The 21,042-nt window shown below is 41.8% G+C and overlaps 5 protein-coding genes across 6 annotated transcripts; 4 read left to right on the top strand and 1 right to left on the bottom strand.

Moving 5' to 3' along the window:
* Positions 1-1,011: 1,011 nt before the first annotated feature.
* Positions 1,012-2,214, top strand: rasd2a (RASD family member 2a). The gene is made up of 2 exons (XM_063470692.1): positions 1,012-1,549; positions 1,650-2,214. The coding sequence occupies exons 1-2, from the start codon at positions 1,012-1,014 to the stop codon at positions 2,165-2,167; spliced, it is 1,056 nt and encodes a 351-aa protein (XP_063326762.1). The 3' UTR covers positions 2,168-2,214.
* Positions 2,215-3,313: 1,099 nt separating this feature from the next.
* rsad1 (radical S-adenosyl methionine domain containing 1) lies at positions 3,314-8,338 on the bottom strand. The gene is made up of 9 exons (XM_063470693.1): positions 8,022-8,338; positions 7,759-7,892; positions 7,478-7,682; positions 6,587-6,952; positions 5,164-5,227; positions 4,931-5,078; positions 4,617-4,671; positions 4,418-4,521; positions 3,314-4,182 (listed from the first exon to the last, which is right to left on the bottom strand). The coding sequence occupies exons 1-9, from the start codon at positions 8,160-8,162 to the stop codon at positions 4,071-4,073; spliced, it is 1,329 nt and encodes a 442-aa protein (XP_063326763.1). The 5' UTR covers positions 8,163-8,338; the 3' UTR covers positions 3,314-4,070.
* A 2,778-nt stretch (positions 8,339-11,116) lies between these two features.
* Positions 11,117-12,797, top strand: LOC134626295 (GTPase IMAP family member 9). Its single transcript, XM_063471988.1, has 2 exons — positions 11,117-11,269; positions 11,762-12,797. Exons 1-2 carry the CDS (start codon positions 11,251-11,253, stop codon positions 12,784-12,786), a joined length of 1,044 nt encoding a protein of 347 aa, XP_063328058.1. The 5' UTR covers positions 11,117-11,250; the 3' UTR covers positions 12,787-12,797.
* A 421-nt stretch (positions 12,798-13,218) lies between these two features.
* Positions 13,219-16,986, top strand: btr02 (bloodthirsty-related gene family, member 2). Of its 2 annotated transcripts, XM_063471986.1 has the most exons (7): positions 13,219-13,330; positions 15,063-15,335; positions 15,430-15,507; positions 15,614-15,856; positions 15,955-16,081; positions 16,179-16,205; positions 16,434-16,986. In XM_063471986.1, exons 2-7 carry the CDS (start codon positions 15,066-15,068, stop codon positions 16,976-16,978), a joined length of 1,290 nt encoding a protein of 429 aa, XP_063328056.1. In that variant the 5' UTR covers positions 13,219-13,330; positions 15,063-15,065; the 3' UTR covers positions 16,979-16,986. The 2 variants fall into 2 exon arrangements, with proteins under 2 accessions (XP_063328056.1, XP_063328057.1); XM_063471987.1 differs by lacking the exon at positions 13,219-13,330 and having other exon boundaries at positions 14,797-15,335.
* A 1,770-nt stretch (positions 16,987-18,756) lies between these two features.
* cldnk (claudin k) lies at positions 18,757-19,645 on the top strand. The gene has a single exon (XM_063471990.1). The coding sequence runs from the start codon at positions 18,765-18,767 to the stop codon at positions 19,410-19,412; it is 648 nt and encodes a 215-aa protein (XP_063328060.1). The 5' UTR covers positions 18,757-18,764; the 3' UTR covers positions 19,413-19,645.
* The last annotated feature ends 1,397 nt before the right edge of the window (positions 19,646-21,042 follow it).

The raw sequence follows: 21,042 nt of genomic DNA on the forward strand, positions 1-21,042 counted from the left end.
TTGGATTTTGAGAATGGTTTGATGGAGGGGGAAAAAAGGCTTTGTATCATGTTCTGACTTCTGCACTGAACTCACAAATGATTTGGTCTGCTCCAGTGATACACCTTCTCTCTAAAACATCAGCATATCTCTCCTCCAGAAATACAAATTTGATTTATGTTAGTGTACCGTGGAAAAATAACATCAGCTTTCTGACGCCGGAGGTTCTGCAGAGGACTCATCGCCAGGCTCTGTGATTCATAAAGCAAAGAGTTGCTCTGTTTCAAGCTTCAACACTCGAAAAAGTCGTGAGCAATTCAGAAAATAAAGGGGCTTCCAGAGTATGCAATCACAGTTCAGGAATAATACAATCCGCCATGCACAGATTTAACGGCGCCCCATACAGATTTATGTCAGGCGGTGCAGGGATGTGTTGTTAAGTGGGATTTGTTATGAAAACACTGTGGAACTGTTAAATAACAGATATAAATACATATACGGCAAATGGCTAATGTCTCCGTGACAGCGTTTCAGGAAAAGAGGATAAACAAAATTAATTTGCGCTCGCACGTCACACCTCCAATGTCCATGATATGGGCAATTATCTGTACTCTATCTACCAAACATTTACCCAGAATTAGACAGGAAGCACCTGCAGGTCAAGTGCTAAAAATAGAAGCGTACCAGAACAGATCAGAGTGTCTTCCCCCCCCCCGCCCCCCGTAATTTCAAACAATCCGGATAACTTTCAGAAAGCTGCAATGCACCAACTGAAAAAGTCTACTGTATATTTCTAGACCAATCTAGCACTTTTGTCTTCCTCCAAAGGAATATTTTTCACAAGCGGGGGCCGTGGGGGGCTCCGTGCTTCTATAAAAGGAATGCATTTTGAATGAGCCTGCTGACGCAGAAACTGTGGGTGTATAAGAGATGACACTCGGCTCTGTTTCGCTGGACACATGGGGACGCAACTGGGTTGGTGAGATTGTGATTGCCTCTCGGTGACTGGAGACTCTTGAAAGAGCACAAGAGATGAACACAACTGAGAAGTTTTATCTTCCCGTTGATGGCATTCTCGAAATGTTGAACTCTCTCACCGGGCATCTACAATCAAGCATTACGCACCCAGATCTTCAGAGCACCTCACTCGGTCCAGTGCTCCAGCACCCCAAAGTCTCAAACATAGCGACAGGCATGGGGCTCGTCAAAAAGGTTAAGGGGTGCTGGAGACAGCAGGATACGAGGATAGTTGTGAGTAGATCCTCAAGTTCTGGCGATCGGCAAGTGTCGGCTGATCGACTCCCGAAGAGGTCCGTGGACCTGCTGGAGTTGCGTTTGACCAAGCCCAGAAATTGTCATAGAATAGTTGTGCTTGGTGCGCCCAGAGTGGGTAAAACGAACATTCTCAGGCGGTTCATGGGGAAAGACTTTGAGGAGAGCTATGAGCCCACAATCGAAGACTTCCACAGAAAGCTGTTCAACATAGGAGGAGAGGCATACCAGGTCGATCTTCTGGATGCGGCAAGTGAGAGAGACTTCCCTGCCAAACGCAGACTATCCATCCTGACAGGTTAGGAATCAGTGCTGTTTTTAAGGGATGTTGGTTTTTTATATATTGAAAATGAATGCTAACTACCTTAATTTACATCTGATGTTCTTTGTCTCTCCAGGTGACATTTTTCTGCTCGTCTTCAGTTTGGATGACAGAGAATCTCTGAGTGAAGCCTGTGAGCTGCTCAGCGAAATCAAAGCTGCTAAAGCAAAGTTGCTGAAATTAAAACAGCCAGTGAGAGTGCCGGTCATTGTATGCGGCAATAAAGGGGACTTAGACTCAGAGAGAGTCGTGAGACGGCCAGACGTGGGGAAAATCCTCGGCGAGGATATCCCATTCTTCGAAACCTCTGCTAAAACCGGCACCGGGCTGGACGCGATGTTCAGAGCCCTTGCCTCTCTGGGTGGACTACCTCACGAGACCAGTCCATCGCGACATCAGGTCATACCCATCCTCACCTACCGGTCGCTGTACGTCGGCCAGCGAGGCAGGAGGGGTAGCCGTACGCGGGTACTCTCTGCGCCCTGTGCCGCAGTGGACCCTCTGGCGCGCCGCCCGAGCTTCAACAGCGACCTGCAACTCGTGCTTGGATCAAGCACCAAACACAACAAACCCGAGAAGTGTCAGATTCAATGAATTGTGAGACTTCTCGACAAACAAATTGTAGTAGTACGCTGCAATATGGTATACGTAAAGAGTTATACTCTGTAGCACCTGGCTGGACCAGTGCATTCTTATCGTGTTTTTTGTATATACCTGTTCTATAACCCTGTAATAAAAGCTGAATATTTCTAACTATCTTGCGTGTTTTGTGTCCTTGCTTTCCATCATTCCGTTTGTTACAAAACATTTAAGAATCTCTTCACAAAGAGACGGGCACGGCCAGATTACGCACACTGACGTAAGCAGTCAATTCTCTTCGAGTGACGATGTAAAAACCTCGCGTGTGGGAGGGAGTTCAGAGACATGGGTGGATGATTCAAACGCAGACCTTCAACATCTTCCAGTATCTGTTGTCAGTCTCGAGACTTTTTGCACGGTTTGTTTAGAACGCCCACGGCTTATTGAATGGCTTAAAGTACAGAGGTGCTACAATGCCTGTTAATCAGCCACGGTGGTGTACGCGCTTGTGTGTCACCATGGTAGTTGGAGGAAACAATGAGTGATAGCGCATGATTTATTAAAGAGGGGAAGGTGGGCGAAAGGAGAGAGACGGAGTGAGATCAGCACCATGGAGAGAGCACAACGATTATTCAACTCGGCATTTAATATTACTGACACTGACAAGAAGTTCAGTATATTTGCTTAAAATAACCCTCTCCAAACAATAAAACTGAAGTGGATCAATAAAACCCACTTTGGAAAGCTAAACTAAAAGTCACGATGAAATAAAAACACAAGCTACTGACAGAATTGTCTGGTACATTCAAAAATGAGCATCAGAATGGGGAAGAAAGGGGATTTAAGTAACTCTGGTCACAGTGAACCCATCTTCTAATGGCTGCTAAGGCTTAAATCATCCCAAACTGGTGCTCAACATGCCTCCACGGTCACCAGATTTCAATCTACTAACAAGGTTTGAAAGGTGCCGATGTACCCGCATGTACTTTTTAAGTGACAGGGCACTAGCTGGGCTTTCAGTACACAGTTGAATCATAAAGATCTGGATTTCCAGACCAAGTTCATGGAAATATAATGTCCTGAATATGTCTCATGAAAGTAAAGTTCCTTGAGATAAGACTCAATCCTTTTAAATGGACTAAATATTTATTTATTCTCTCATGATGGTGAGTTTTATTGTATGCACAACACAAATGTCTCACTTCTATCCAGGAGTACCACATTTCAAAGCTCTTTTTAGGCAAACTCGACAGTGATTACGAAATTTAGAGACTTACAAGTGAGCTGGGATCAGTTTAAAGCTATATATATCTAGATATCCCTTTACTCACCAGGAAATTAATGTTCATCCATCTGGTATGATTTCCAGGGATTTGATAAGACACGCAGCACCTGCAGTGATATCAATAAAGTCCGAGAACAAAATGATTGCTTACTCGGAGGCTTTTCTTGGTATAATATAATTTGTTCACCCTCTAAAACTTCCCACTCACGTGTACATTTGCTGAAAAGACTATGACATCAATCCAAAACAATTTCCTGTTTATTGTCAGAGGTATAATTATGATTAAACGACAGCAACAGCAGCAATTAAAGCTTTAGTGCAAAGTGTATCCGTTGTAGTAATGACTGCATGAAAGCATCTGGAGACTTAAATCCAAGACTTGTTCTAACCGGTGGGAGAGGCAACACAGAGATAACACAATATGCTCGATCGCTGCTGGGCTGCAGTCATTAAAGATAAAGTCACGTTTGCAATGGTATGGAAAATGATGAAGAGCCTTCACTAACACGTTTAAAAGGTGTACCAAACAAAACTGTTGGTTTTTATATGTTTTGACAGCCACGAGCTTATCTGCTTTATAAACATTTGTGTCATTGAAGGTTGGAGGGGTTCTTTGTCTGTCTGCCAGCAGACTCAGAGTGGTCCCCGTGAGGCTTTAGGGGAAATTTGTCTTTCCAGCTCCACCAGGAGAGCTGGAAGGATGCTGTCCAGTAAGGCCAGTCCTTCCCAGGAGCACCTCAGACCCCTGACAAGGAAAAAAGAAAAAAAAGACACAAATGATTTAACCTTCAAGCTGTAGAGACGTTTTAAATACCGTGTGCTGGGAAAATCAGAACAGACTATTCCCCTTATTTTCTGTCACCTCATGCACCAAAACGTTATATAATAAGGGAAATATTATCAAATAATAAAAACAATTGTTAGGTTGGCTTCCGCACAGGTAAGGAAACTTAAAGAGAAAATGAAACATCATAAGTCACCTGTCATCAAGAATCAGCTGTCCGCTCTGTAGAAACTCTTGGACAACAATGGATTCACCAAAAACTTCATCAAGGCCAGTTTGTGGGCTGAACATCTCCCAGTGCTGTTAACATAATTAAAAAAAGAAAAGTCTCTGCGAACTGAACATTATCTGCCATGACAGAAAATACAATGAAAGATTTATTTTGTGTGCTTTACCTTATGATTAATGCCCTCAGTCATTCTCATTCCCATCACCAACACCTCCTCCAATCTGCCAAGCAAACATCTTTCATAACTTAAACTGAATACAGAATAGCAAGGACAGAACAGGAAGAGTAAAAGGCCTGAATACAAGTCTGATAATAGCATCTCACAAGGACAGAATGTTTGAGAGAACGAGCACATGTGCCACGGCCTCAACGCTCAGTGTGATAAATTACACTGTGGACTGTCTCAGACTTCACTGCTACATTTCACATGCTCAGAGCATTTCTGGGCATCTGTCTCTGCCTGGAAGTGCGACGGCGTACAATTCAAGATGGCCAAGCGGAAGCCGCCTCCGCGTCCCGTGTCCCCTCTGCCGCACTTCACGGATCCACACGTCAGGCTCCAGAGTCTGGGTCCGGGCCTCTCGAACAACACCTCCCTCCCCCAGAGGAACAAACCGCCCATGTGCTCCTGTGTCAGAGACAACAATAGAAAAAGCACAGTTTCCAACAGGAGCACAACAGGAGTGATTTAGTGCTTTAGATTTAAGTATTACCTGGGCCGACACCGATGTATTGGTTTCCTTTCCAGTAGCTTATATTGTGATGACTCACTGAGTTCTACATTACACAGAGAAAAACATTTACTGAGTGTTTATGAGGGAGAATAGTAAAACTGTCATACTATGGAGATTTAATGAAGACAGAAAACCAAACACAAAGTTAAAAAGAAGCTTAAAAATAGAACTTAACAGACTCTGCTGTGGAAAAACAATATAAATCTTTGGTTTTGGATAGAACTGGACATTTAAATCTCGCTCAATAACCTCGAAAACATCTGATGACTCTAAATTATACAAGAAAAATATGGATGCCTATAAAACAGAGGACTGCACATGTAGTTTGTGGTATTTTGTTTTTGTTTTTTTACAATTAAGAGTGAAGGAAGACTTTGTATTGCATGAACTGTAAACAGTGAAGCCACTATCAGTCAGATTGAGATGACTTGAGCTTTGTGATATGGCACGTTATTCTGAAAGCAGCCATCAGAAGATGACGACACTGGTCGTAAAGCGGTGGACATAATCAGTGACAACACTTACATAGACTGTGGCGTTTAAACAATCCTCAGTCGATACAAACATCCTCTTACACCATTATAAACCACCAACAACCTGAACTGTTGCTACAAGGCAGGATGGATCCATGCTTTCATGTTTATGTCAATTTCTGACCCTACCATCTGAAAGCTGCAGCAGAAATTGAGACTCATCAGATCTGGCGACATTTTTCAATCTTCTATTATCTAATTGAGGTGAGACCGTGTGAATTGTAGCTTCAGTTTCCAGTTGTTAGCTGACAGGATGGTATCTGGCATGCTTCTTTAAGATTTGGTGTGGTGTGCAGTCAGAGATGCTCTTCTGCATACCTTGGCTGTAACGAGTGGTTATCTGAGTTACAGTTGCCTTCAAGTCAACTTGGTCATTCTTTCTGACCTCTGAACATTAACAAGGCATTTTCTACCAAGGAAGTGTTGCTGAGTGGTACTTTCACTTTTTCAGGCCATTCTCAGTAAACCCTAGAGATGGTTGTGTGGGAAACTCACAGCAGATCGGCAGTTTCTGAAATACTCAGACCAGCCCGTCTGGCACAAATAACAATGCCACATTGTGAGTCACTGAAATCAGCGCTCTTTTCTTAATTCTGACGCTCAGTTTGAATTTCAGCAGGTCGTCTTGACCGTGTCTACATGCCTAAATGCAAAGAGTTGTTGCCACGTGATTGCGTGTCTAGGCATTTGTGTTAATAAGCATTTAAACAAGTGTACCAAGGAAGTGTTTTTCTTTTATTTATTTTCTCTTTTCACTCTCTGAACCTTCCTTTGATTTAACATATAATTTTGTGTATACAACGGATGCATCATAAGGTGAAGCATTAAAGTACGAAAAGGAGAACGTTCTTGTTACAGCAAAGACTTACATGTCTTGCAAAATTCGACACCTCGTACTGTTGAAAGCCATGCTGGTGCAGAGTCTTCCTGGCACGCTGGTACATCTCTGCTGTCACATCCTCGGAGGGCATCGTCACTGCACCGCACTCAACCTGTTTAAAAAGCTGAGTGCCTCGCTCCAGGGTCAGCTGGTACAGAGACACGTGATCATCACACACCCTCAGCAGCTCAGACAACTCTATTTCCCAGGATTCAACGGTTTGTTTGGGACGTCCGAACATGACATCCACCGACACCCGACCAGGGCACAGCCTCCTGGCCTCTTCGATAGTCTGCAAAGCCTCGTGGGAGTCGTGGTCTCTTCCCAGACTTTTCAAGTCCTCATCCTGCAAAGACTGAAGATAGAAAGTTTGATCAGTGTTGTTCCATAAAATGAGAAAGAGTTCTCACCTTACCCCTTCAGAATCAAATGATTAATGCAATTTTCAGAGTTACATCACCTGAAAGTACATATAAGTGGGTCAACATTTTTAAATTGTGTTATTTTTCCAATATTATCGAGTCAGGACTCAGGAGATAGACAGATGGAAAGATTAAGCTCCGAAAAAAACATTTAAGCTCTGTTCCAACTGAAATCTACAATATAAAATCCAAATTGCAATTTTTATTGCATGCAATTTAATGTCTATGATGCAGAGCAAAAGAAACAAGCACTGGTACCCTAGATGTGTGATTTGGACCTGACAGGACTAAACTTTGTCATCACACAGAAGAGGGGATTTTCAAAAAAAAAAAAAACATGAACACAATGATAGGCCTGGAGTGTAAAGTTGCAACCAACCACTAAATGCTTTGAGTAAAACAGCTGGAAGGCACTGCTTTTCCATGGGCTTTCATGAGCACCCAACGATTATGCTCACCTGGACCCCGATGGAAAATCGGTTCACCCCAGCAAGGCAGTAGTCCTCTAACCTGGACTTTCCTGCAGGAGTGGGGTTGACTTCGAGGGTGACCTCGGCCTCATCTGAGAGATTCACCTGCCTGGAAACAGTCTCGAGGATCGCAGCAAAGATGGAGGGGTGGGCCAGGCTTGGAGTCCCACCACCGAAGAACACTGAGGTGATGCTACAAATGAAAACCAGAGTGTGATCTCAGCTGCAGGTTACAGTTACTGATTGTCAGGTTTAATAAATGCACATACCAGGATACTTGACTGAGTCGCAGCAGTGTCTCAATCTCCCTCTGAAGGCAATTAGTCATGACGTGGGAATTGTTCTCTTTGGATATGTACTTATTGAAATTGCAGTAGGAGCACCGCCCGAGACAGTAAGGCCACTGGGGGAGGAAGAACCTTATAGTCATGACACAGCCCACTTATGCTTAAATCAGGTGAGTCAACATGCAGTTACGGATACATGTGCGCGTGATGTTCTCAGAAAAAGAAAAAAAGAAGCTATAGCTCACGTGCACATAAAGAGACGCGTGCTCTGTGATCTGTGGAGATGCCGCACATTCAGACACATCTTTGGTTACTTCTCCGCCCGAGAAGTGCCGCAGTCGGGGAGGGAGGACACGACTGACCGCATTTAATGTGCGTCTCATCATTTTGGAGACAGCGTTTGTTTCTCCACGGGAGATTAAAATCTCTGACCCGAACCAGAGGTTACCTCACTACCCGGCTTCATCACTCAAACGGTATGCGTTTCTGTGACAACAAAGTAGTTACAAAATAGCGTAAAGTCACTTTGTATTTACGCTATTTGAAGGTGCCGTCAAGCCGCTCCAACCGGAAATAAATGGAACGACTTCCTCTTCATGTTCCCAGTTTGGCCACAGCGGGGAGCTGTTTTACCACAGTAAGAAATACCCGAAACACGAGCGGGTCAGCCAGGTTTTCTTTTTTGTTGTTGTTGGGTTTTTGTTTTTTTTTTACCCCTTACATACTGTTCATATTTCATACTTTCCCAGAATAGGTACTGATACTGAATTTTGAACTAAAGCTCCATTTATAATCTAAACCCGTCTGACATAAATTAGTGGATGCTAAATCCTTAATTAATGTTTCACCGAGCAGGGAGAACTTTTTAGTTTTTACTTTTGCAACATTTGCTTTTGGTGAAAAATATGTATTTTCACACAACATCGTCTCCAGTTTTACCCAAAACATGAAAACATTGCAGCGGTAATGATTTAAATATATTCTAACGCTAAAGAAGAAATGGAAAGAAACTCCTTGAAATCTTGGGATTTATTATATAACCATGTATGACCTTTACAACCATTAAACACTACGATCAATGTTATCTCATAACAAATCTCTGTAAGTACCATCTGCAGTTATCATTATTATTGCAACATTAATGAAAACCTTGCTTGTGTGGGACTTGCACATGTGTTATGTAACTATGAGACTATCAAAATGAATTATTTCTTTGTTTTTCTTTTTTACATTTCAGGTCCAACTGTAATACACTCATATTTATATAGCATTTTCCCACTCTTACTAACCACTCAAAGTGCCTTTAAACTCCATACTGAATGGCCCTAGCCAGGATTGAACCAGGAACCTTCTCTCTGTGTAGTGAAAAATATTAATCATTGGCATCAAGGCAATCTTTGACCTCTGCTTGTCATGTAGGGTTATATATTATAACTCCTATTCTGTCTTTGCACTAACCTGGTCAAATGTGGCCCTTGAACTCTGTCACCACTATCCCATAACAGACAAGGCACACACAGTTTTGCAGTTTCAAGATTCCCTAAAATTCACAGTTTTCCTTGATTTTACTAATGGTAGTGAATCTGAAATACATTTGGATAGATACAGGTCAAATTTGACCCCAAATAGCCTCAATATATATAAAATTTGCAAAAGAATCAAACAGTATTAAATATTTGTAACACGTAGGGTGTTTTTGCTGTTGTCAAAGTTTAAAATGGTTCAAATTTGACAACATGCTGGAAGGTGAATGGTATTGTTAGTATTCTATGATTTAGAGGTTGATTTTAAGCTATTTCTGATTAAAATATGATTTATATGGGCCTTATATTGAAAATGACGCAGCTTATTTAGGAGCCTATGAATCATAAGTAATCTTTGTTGGTTGCACCTGTTCAACTGCTTGTTATTACTTCTAGGCTGAACTACTGTCATTCATCGTTATCAAGATGTCCTAAAACTCTCTGAAAAGGCTTCAGCTGATCCAAAATGCTGCAGCAAGAGTACTGACAGGGTCCAGAAAGAGACAGCTTGTCTTCATTGGCTCGCTGTTAAATCCAGAATTGAATTTAAAATTCTGATCCTAACATACAAGGTCTTGAATACTCAGCCCCCACTTTATCTTAAAAACCTCACAGTACTCTATCACCTCTACAGAGCACTCTGCTCTGAGACATTGGGAGAAAGGCACATTCTCTACTTTTAAGATTAGGCTTAAAACTTTTTTTTTAAGGCTTAAAGTTTATAGTTAGGGCTGGATCAGATAACCCTCAGTCCTAATGTAAACCTTCCCTTTGTGGTAAGGCTGCTGGGGGATTCCCACAATGCACTTTCAGTGTTTCTTCTTAATTTACCTTTTTAAGTGTTTATACATCACTCAGCATTTAATCATTATTAATATCTGGTTCTCTTCCACAGCGTGTCTTTATGCTGTCTTCCTACCCTCACTCCCAACTGGTTGCGACAGATAGCTGTACCTCCCTGAACCTGGTTCTGCTGGAGGTTTATTCTTCCTAAAATGAAGTTTTTCCTTTCCTGTCACCAAAGCCATTGCTCATGGGTTCAATTGATTGTTGGGGTTTTCCTCTGTTTTCTCTGTATTATTGTATGGTCTTTACCTTACAATATAAAGCGCTTTGAAGCAACAGTTGTTGTGATTTGGCAATATATATAATTGAATTGAATAATACAAATATCAGGCACCAACTCAGTGGACTGACACATGTAACCATAGTCAAGACAACCTTGACACTTACAAGGGTATGGTTGGGCTGATCCACTGGTGGATTATGTGGGAATTCTTATGAGCATAGCTGATACATTAAATAAAGACACAAGTCTATATTTGGAAAATAAATGTGTGTCCCACTAACACATGATGAAACTAACTAATGAGATATTGATTTTCCCGAAGCCTAGCACAAAGACAGTAACACAGCGTAGAACAGCTGCTTTAAAAACTGATTATTTTTTAACTAAAGATTAAAAATCTAAATCAGGATTATAGGTAATAAATGTCTTCATCACTCTGATATAACTGCAATCATCGTGTCAGTGCTACTCATCTTCAGATGAGTCTGATCCTCACTCGATAATTCAAATCAAAGCAAAGAAAGCATGCATGTATACCTGCTCTCATTTATTGCAATATCATTTCCAAAATAAGACAGTGTTCATACATGCAATTAGTAATAAATCTAAAGCTTTAATTACACATAGATTAATATTAATGTCAATAAATGTGAATATGTTCACTGCTAGCTTCCAGCCCTGAGGTCATTTTCCACTTAATGTAAAATCTAGTGACCAGTTATCTAATCAGCAGATACAGTGAGGCAGACAGAGGGAGAGACGGGAAACACACAGGAATATGTTTTCACTGAACTCAAATGTGTGAAGTCGGTTCAAGGAAAGGTTTTAATAATTTCCAAATTTAAAAAACAAACTACTGAATCTGTGATGTGAAGCTGCCAAATGGATACAAGGAAGAAAGGTAAGCTTTCCAATAACCATGCAAACATGACAAAGAAAGGATTTGATGTGGTTTCTATTTACTCTAGGCACAAAGGCACAAAGGGGAATATTCTCAAGTTGCATGTCAGGCAGGGACTGTGGGAAAATAACTAAAGGTGGAGATGGAGGAGTTGAACCTTGGGTTTAACTTTAACAATAAAAAACAAACTACCCTACCTACTGTTAGTTAGATTTTACTGCACACATGTACCATAAGTCAGTTCAGAAAGTAGGATGAACCAGACACATGCACACACACAGCCCTTTTCAAACGTGCTTTGCATTGCATTGATATCAGAAAAAGTATAAAATAAGCCAAACACAAACAATATGGTGTTAATGATGCTAATTGCTGATATTTTAGCTTCTTTTGACATTTTTATTGTTTTCTGTAGAGTTTATTACACACCTTTTTCAAGTATCTTTATCAATCTGATCCCAATTGAATGTTTGTTTTTTAAAACTTTTAAAGGTGGTGCCATAGAATTAAGGCTCATGGTGGTTGGTAGCAGTGGACCTTCTCAGTTCCTACTAACCAATGCCATACTTGGGAGAGATGTGTTTTCTAAGGATGTCACCAGCCTTTCGGGCAGCATAAAGAACAACGGTGAGCTGGCTGGTAGACGAGTGGCAGTGATCAATGGACCAAACATCTATGATAAGGATATATCTAAAGCCAAGAGGAAGATGGAGCTAAGGAGGTCCAAGTGCTTATGTATACCTGGTCCCCATGCCTTTCTTGTTGCCTTTGACATGGAGAAAATCTCCCCCAATGATGTGAGAACCTCCAGACTGATGAGGGAACGCTTTGGAAGACACTGTCTGAGACACGCCATGGTCCTCCTGGCCTATGAAGGAAATCAGAATAGAGCTGCCTTGGAAGATAGGGTGAAGAAGACAGATTGGCATCTGCGAGAACTCATCGAGAAGTACGGCGGACGCTTTCACCTTTTCAACAAGAACTGGAGAGATCGAAGTCAGGACAGAGAACTGTTGAAGAAGATAGAGCTGATGGTTGCCTCATTAGGAGGAGGCTACTTCTCCAGCAGAACTTTCCAGAAGGCAGAGGACTGTGTAAAGAAGGAGGAGAATAAGCTTAGGAAGCAGCGAGCAACAGAGATAGAGAAGGCATGGGCTGAGATGGAAAAGCAATACATGGAAGAGGAGCTGTACTTCCAGAAGGATGCCTATACGGCTAATATTGGCGCAGAGATTAGAGCTCAAGCGGAGATCGACAACAGCTGGCTCAGGACGTCCCTAGCCAGAGGCCTGGGGACGGGTTTTGTTGTGGGGGCTGTGATGGGTGCGCTGGCCGGGTCTATAGAGGGCCCAGGAGGGATGGTTCTCTATGGGATCATAGGTGGTGCAGTGGGTGGATCAGCAGGGGGAACAGCACAGGTGGCAATAAAGCATATGGACAACAGAATGGCCCCGACTGCCAGACTGAACTTCAACTCAATCTTTATCAACCGCTTCTTTGCAGCTCCTCGTACATGACACAGGGAACTGACTGATGACCTGATGAAAATAAAAAAACGTACTCTTTGTATCCAATTTCTGCTTAGGTAGCTTTTCACTTACTTGATAACAAACTAGATAGCCGTCTTAAGACCTCTTTCATCTCAAGCACATACATGTAGTACGAGACTATTTTGACAGAAAACTTTAAAGGTTTCTAGTGGCATCAATTCAAACTGTGACAGCCAGTTTAAACTATAAATAGGCCTATTATAAATAAACGAAGCTGTGATTTTAGCACATTTATAGTAGATTTGTGTGAACACTTTACATTTTATTCAACCTCCACCTCTTTCTGGTGCCTTGCTGTGGATTAGTTGAAGTGCAGCTCAAATAACATGTAGGGCGGAGTCTTAGCTGAACACGCCATTGTCTAAAGTGCTGCCCCTTTCCTAGACAATCCACATACCTCAGTACACCTGTTCAGTGTGAACCAGTGAAGTTTCTGTGTATTATTAACTAAAATCACAAGTACAAGCCGTACAGACACCGCTCCTACCCAGAAAAGATCAACTAAGTAAAGGTAAGATCACATTTCCTTTAATACTTTTTAACAAATGTGTCTGTTTTCACAAAGTTACCTGTGTGCTGATTTCCTGTTAGTCCTCTCAATCTTTTATGGCCATGTTGCATAATCGTAAACTGTTTCCTATGTGAGTACAAGGGAGTCCGAACTGAGGATTGCACATTACATTAAAACGATCTTGAGAATTTAGTGGGTTCATCTTTGTTTTGAGTTGTAGCTTCCTCATGACACAAGAAAACTATTTTGCAAATACCAGTTTGACTGCATATTTTGCTGCCTCTGTTTGTTATCTATCTGCTGTTGCTCACACTGGCTGTGACAGTGGCAATCAAAACACGCAGAGATAGAAAGAGATAACGGGGTAAAGTTCAACGGCAGGGCATTAAAATATAATCATGTCCAGTTGTTTCTGCCTCTTTAGTCTGTGTAGAATGAGAGTAATCCATTCTGTATGAGAACACAATGTTAAAACATGACGCCCTGAATTCCAGTGAAAATATTTCTGCCATGAGTAAATCCGCCTTCTTTCACGCCTTTACGTTGTCAGCGAAAAGTGAGCTGAATATTGAATATTTACTGTTGTTTAATAAGCATGGATTTTAAAGTCAAACCTTAAGTATCTGTGTCTAAAATCTTGGGCTGTGGTGGTACTAAGGGGTCTGAAGTGTACCTAGAAAATATCCCAAAGGTCATTGCACCAACACCACCAGCCTGAACTGTTGATGCAAGGAAGTGCGGATCCATGCTTTAGTTTACTCCCAATTCTGATTCTAACATCTGAATATGGCAGCAAATTGAAATCGAGAGTCATTTTTCCAGTCTTTTATTGTCTAATGTTGGTGATCCTGTGCAAACTGTAGCCTCCGTTTCCTGTTCTTAGCATACAGAAGTGGCACCTGGTGTGGTCTTCTGCTACTGAAGCCCATCTGCTTCAAGGAGATGCTCTTTTGCATACCTTGGCTGTAACAAGTAGTTATTTGAGTTATTGTTGCCTTCCTTGAAGCAGTCTGGTCATTCTCCTCTGACCTCTCACTGGATACGATCTCTTTTTCAGACCATTCTCTGTAAAACCTAGAGATGGTTGTGCAGGAAAACCCCAGTAGCCCAGAAAACCCCCAGTAGCCCAGGGTGATTTTCTGCCACCAAGTACTATGCTACATTGAATGCCATTTAAATTAAGTTCTTCCCCATTCTTATGCTCAGTTTCAACTACACTACATTCTGACTATTTCTACATGCCTAAATGCATGAGTTGCTGCTATGTGACTGGCAGATTAGATATTTATGTTAACAAGCAATTAAATGGGCGCACCTAACAAAGTGGCCAATCAATGTATGACTAATACACTTGAAAATTCATAAAACATATGATAAGCATCTTGTAATATGAGTAATAGTGACTAGTACTTTTGATACTTGTGTACCGTCATAGTGCTTAAGTAAAATCCTGGATGCAGGATTGAGCATTTACACTATTATGTGTTAAAAACACAAATCTACTTTATAGTACTTTATAGTACTTTTAAGTTACTATGGCTGTTAACAAGATGGTTTCATTGCATTTGTTTATCAAACGACTTCTGTTGGCACTTCTCACTTACTCTTAGGTATCACTTTTGGTTTATTCTTTGTTTTACTATTCAAACACAACACTCCCTGACAAGACTTCGATATGCACAGCAGGAAAAAGCTCTGTTTCTTACTTTTTCTGACATAATTTCTTTTTCAGATTATGGCCTCTACTATCTGCTTGCTCCCTGAGAAGCACTTCTTGTGCTTTCTGTGTAGGGACATCTTCACCAGCCCCGTAACCATACCATGTGGACACAGCTTTTGCTTGTCCTGCCTGTCCAAATACTGGACACGACATCAGTTGAAATACTGCCCTCACTGCAGGAGATTGTTCACAGACAAGCCTGACCTCAGTGTCAACCACATACTGGCAGACGTATCTGAAAACTACAGGAAGTCTCGACCACAGAAACCACCAGATGAGGAAACGGTACTCTTTTGTCTGTTATCTAATAACAGGTGATCTAATCTAATAAATCTAGTGTATTTTTGTGTGCTGATGCAAAGTGTTTGCACATTCACAGGTTATAGATGTTAACCAAATGATTCAGGAAAGGGTGCAGAAGATAGAAAGACTGAAATACTCTCTCGGGCTACAAAAGGTGAGTGGAAATATCTATAAAACTTAAACACGTATAACATAATTTGTATTTTTTCTTTATTTTACTTTGATCTGTACACCATTAAATGATGTTGCTGTCCAATCAGAACTCTTACCTCAGAGAGGTGCGAGAGAGTCAGAAGATCTTCTCTGCCCTTGTAAATGCTATGGAGAAGAGCCATAAAGCTGTTGTTGCTGCAATTGAGGAGAGGCAGAGAGAAGAGGAGAGTAGGGTAGAAACACTGGTCAAAGAGATCGAACAGGAGATTGAGGAGCTGAGGAAGGAGACCAAAGAACCGGACCCTCAGATCTCTGGTGATCAGAGTGACGACTTGAAGCGACCTGCCAAGGTAAGTTATCTCCATCTACTGCCGAATGCATGATGATGATGATGATGTGATTTGAAGCATAATTGTAAAATCTTTCCAACACTGTGAATGCTATTTAGCCCTGTGAGATGAAGGACTGGTCCAAGGTTACCATAGAAACTGATCCTTGTATTGGGGTTACCAGAAGAGCACTGTCAGACGTGTTGGAACAAATAAAGTTAGAAGTCAACAGACTCTCCAAAGCTGGTGAGTGATGCTGTTTTAATCTTGCATGCATCATATCAATCTTATAAGATAAATTCATTGACATTCTTTTTTTTTTTTTCCCGTTGTTCGTTTTTAGAACTTAAGAGAATCGAGAAATACTCAGGTAAGGTTCTCGCTGTGCAGAAATACATTTTATCAACTTCGCAAAAATGATTAGGGATTGAAGATTATTTTTGTGGATAATATCAAAAACCATAATTCAGCTTCATTTTGAGTTCAAAATTAAACTGCATGAATTTTCAGCTGTTGTGAATAGCTGAAAATGGTAGTGTTTGACTAATTCTTGACTTTTTCCTGTTTTTCTCCTTTCTTTGCTCTTTTTTCTTTTTAGTGGATGTTAACCTAAGTGCTAAAACAGCCCACCCTTTCCTTTGGGTCTCAGATGACAGAAAGCAGGTGAGGCACACGGATAAGCTTCAGGAAGTACCGGAGAACCCCAAGAGGTTTGACAGAGTAGGAAATGTTCTGGCCAAAGAAAGCTTCGCTGGTGGGAGGTGCTACTGGGAAGTGGAGGTTGGGGAGAAGATAGAATGGACCCTAGGTGTTGCCAGACAGTCCATAAACAGGAAAGGCAAGTTCACAGTGTGCCCTGCAAATGGTTTCTGGACCTTAAGCCTGAAAGCTGGAGGCCAGTACATTGCAAACACCTCTCCTGTCACCCAGCTGGCTCTAGACCAACGACCCAAGAAGTTTGGAGTGTTTCTGGATTACAACGAAGGTCGCGTGTCCTTCTACTGCGCAGACTCTGGAGTCCACATTCAGACCTTCACGGATAAGTTCACAGATCGACTCCATCCATTCTTCAGTCCTGGTCGCATGCATGGAGGAAGAAATGCAGCTCCTCTAGTCATCTGCTCAAGTTTTTGCAGCATCTAAACCTCATTCCAGTTTAAAAAGAGTTATTTGTTGGTTTTTGTTCTCTCGTTAATATTTATCCAGCATGATTAATGTGTTTATTTATTTACAAAGCTATTGAACAATGAGCCACATTTTCCCTGTCAGAGCAGGCTACTGAACAAGATGGTGCAAAAGGACTACGTCAGTACACTTGAAAACTTCAATGAAACGCATAAACAGACTGAAAAAAGAAAAAAGTGTGGCAGAAAATAATAGATGGCTGTCATAAATGAACAAGTGAGTGAAAGTAGAAAAAAGAGGATTGCTGAGTTGGATGGATGCGCGGGGCTGCAGGGTTGGGACAGAGGTTGACGAGAAGCAGGGAAAGCGGGGGGGAGGGCACAGTAAAACAGCAGGGCATTGTGCCCGTACACCAGGCACTGGGAGACACACTCAAACACATTCACGCATTCACACACCGACACAGTCGTGCACAGAAGCGCGTGCTTCAGCCCACCGCCACACAGACTCACACTGGCATCTCGCAGGGCAGCCCCATCTCCAGTCCTGTCCTGGGTGTTGGAGCTGATCGTCCCTCTCTGCTGCAGTTCACCAAACCCCAGAGAAGAGAGAGAGAGACAGAGAGCCTCCCCTGCTCTCTGGCCTTCCTGTTGACTGAACTGAATTCTCAGAGCTGTCATTCACAACTTCAGGCATTCACAGCTGAGCTACAAAACCTACGGAGCTTCACGCAAACTGTAAACTGTGGATCATCCCCGGGAGGAGTAGTGAAAGTTCAGCGACCTCTATTTCAGGTAAATATTCCTCATAATAACCATTTCATTAATATTGTTTGGACATTTAAACATTTTCCAAATGTCAGAAATGTCTTCACTATGACTTAAAAGCAAATTTATGCGATGTGCTTTGTTAGTTTGTTAGTTTCCAACACATGTATGTACTGGAAGTGGCTTTTCTTCCATTGTATTATCTGCAAAACTTCCTAGGAATGAAATGGACATTTTAGTAATGAGATCTGGGAATATTCCAGGGCCCTCTGTTATTTTAATATGGTTTATCCACAGTCATCTGCACCAAACATCACAATAATCTTTCAGAATTATACTTACTGGAGTCAAAACTCAAACTAAATAACTGAACTAAATAGTAAAATGCATCCCATTGGTCCTCAATGTCCTGCTACATGTGTATCGATCTTGTTATGAATGGATCGTATAAACAGTATTAGTAAAATTGTAGCTGTAATAAACAGAAGACACAGGTTCTCCTGGCCCACTCTGCAGGCTTTCATGAAAGCTGCTTGTGTTCCGAGTCTCCTCATGTTTTTCTGAGATAATCCACCACCCGGCAAGGCGTAGCTCGACACCCACAGTCGTGTCAAAGAAAGCTATTCTCTGCGGTTCTCACTGGAATCCAACAGGCCTCCCAGCCTGATTCCAAATATTTATGATAACTATATGCTCCAATAGTCTTTTCATACTTTACTAATGTTATGCTAGTGGTTGTTGTGGTAAATAACAACAGCATGTGATGTAGTATCCAGTGTGTCTCTGAGAGTTTTCTTGCACTGCTTGTTTGATTACTAAGAGAATAACCCGGCTGGTGCGACTATTTTATGTTTTGTTAATTTTAGGATATCAATCCACGTCAAACCCAAGCTGACCTCATCGACGTCATCATCCACAGACGGCGGAGTGGACCACGGCATTTCTAGCAACATAGACTGTCACATTTCTTTGTGGGACTATAAGTTTGGCCTGTGCAGAGACTAATATATCAGAGACAAGTCCATCTGTCTTTCGTCATGGCTACCACGGGCATGCAGTTGCTGGGTCTGATCCTTTCCATCGTGGGCTGGGTGGGTGGGTTAATAGTTTGTGCCATCCCCCTGTGGCGGGTCACCGCCTTCATCGGTAACAACATAGTGACAGCTCAGATCATTTGGGAAGGCCTTTGGATGAATTGCATAGTACAGAGCACAGGTGAGATCCAGTGTAAGGTGTACGATAGCTTGCTGGCTCTGCCCAGCGACATGCAGGCTGCCCGCGGCCTCACTGTGTTGTCCATCCTGCTCTGTGGCCTGGCTCTGGCTCTGGGGGTCCTAGGAGTCAAGTGCACTAAATGCATCGGCGTAAACAGCCTTAAAGCCCGCATTGCTCGCATTTCTGGCTCCCTTTTTGCCATCGCGGGGTTCCTTTACCTTGTGCCCGTCTGCTGGACTGCCCACTCCATCATCAGGGATTTCTATGATCCACATGTGGCAGCTCCACACAAGCGTGAGCTCGGCCCTGCCCTTTACATCGGCTGGGGGGCGTCAGCCTTGCTTCTAATTGGGGGGTCACTGCTCTATGCGGGGTCAAGTCCTCCCGGAATCCCAGGTTCTCCCACTTTCAGCAGTGGAGAGAGCAGTCCACGCAGGGCACCTGCCACACAAGTCAAAGGTTATGTCTAAAACGTCTGAAGGCCTTCCACAAATCCACCCCAATTGATGTCAAACCTGTCTTTTCTCCTCTTGACATTGATTCATGTAATTATTTTTTATTAAGTGTCACTTTTCTTTTGTTTTCTTTGAGAAACGTCACAGGAGGCTGAAAACTGAACTTGTTTTATTATGTCATACCTGATACCTTTCAATAACATTCTTTCTCTGTCTGCCAGTTAAATACAATAAAAGTTGTATCCTCTGTGGAGGAAAAATGGTGTGTGTTTACATTTGTACCATTACATATATAAAAGCTCCTCAAAATACTTGTTTTACAAGGAAAAACCTTTAAGTCATTTATGTAAACACTACGAGGGGTTCTGCTGAATGGAGAAGAACAATAGAACAATGGAGATGTGTGTGCATTTGCATGTGGTGCCATATTTTTCAGTGTGTGTGTGTTGTCCTGTCTTCCATCTCGTTTTCCTTATCTGAGTTACTCTATACGACAGGAACAAAGAAAAATACATGATCCTTTTTTCACTTCATAAAGATCCTGCTATTTCTTCTAATAAAATCACACATTGCTCCAGCAGATAACTGTATGATAACAAGCAAAAACCAGATTGAGCCTGAATCACTATCTGTCTTTGCATGTGTTCATGTAGTACAATTCCAAGCACCATCTTTATTCATGAGATATTATCCTTGTTCTTAAACCTGATTGATTGCACTGTAGGTGACTGTAAATATAATTGTAGTTGTGCGGGCATGCATTAATCTATCAGTTCCTTTGCTTTCTGTCTGTGACAGCAGAAGACAGAGCAACACAATGCCACTCTATAGAGCATTACAGCACCACAATAACAATAGCCACTAGTGTTCCAAGTGCCAGGTAGTGACTCATACATGACCTAAGTAGGCCTATACCAGTGCTGGTAGAGTAATGATGTGAATACTGTAAGTCTGTGGTATTTTACTGTACGCTTACAAAGAGGACAACAGAGGGAGACGAGTGCACTAGTTACATTGTAAATAATGAATGGAGTGTTTCAAAGTGGCTTCGAGGTATGGTGTCAATGCAATTCTTAACAATGACAGTAACAAAGAGTTAACACAGAGGTTGATTACATGAAAGTGAACTAATGAGTGTATCATTTACAAGGAGGCGATAACTGCACATGTCACTGATGCATTTGAGACTTTGGGCATCACTGATGTGTGTCCAGTTCATCTCAGATCTGCTTTCTAGAGCTCTAGATTTCCCTGAGTAAATACAAACACTGATAATTGTTTGTGAAGTCTTTTGGTGTGAGTGCTGTAGTACGTGTGCAGTGGGGTATATATTTTTTCTCTTTCCTTAGGCTGTAAAAATCAAGGGTAATGTGCAGAAAATGTGAAATAAAGACAAACAAATAAAAATGATATTGGGATTTGGTTGTTTCCAAAGTCAACATAACCTTAAAATAAATGTAGCCTAATGAATTGAAGAAAAAAGAAACGTTTTTCCTAGTATGTTCAAGTTTTCACATAATTTAAAACCACTTTCTTAAAGTCAGATTCTATTCATCGTTCCTCCATTTATCCGATTCAAGTTCTGGCTGGGTGGAGCCCATCTGTCTTAGGTGCACTCTGGACAGGTCACCAGTTCCACATAGGA

The sequence above is a fragment of the Pelmatolapia mariae genome, linkage group LG4 (assembly GCF_036321145.2).
Source record: "Pelmatolapia mariae isolate MD_Pm_ZW linkage group LG4, Pm_UMD_F_2, whole genome shotgun sequence".
NCBI lineage: Eukaryota > Metazoa > Chordata > Actinopteri > Cichliformes > Cichlidae > Pelmatolapia > Pelmatolapia mariae.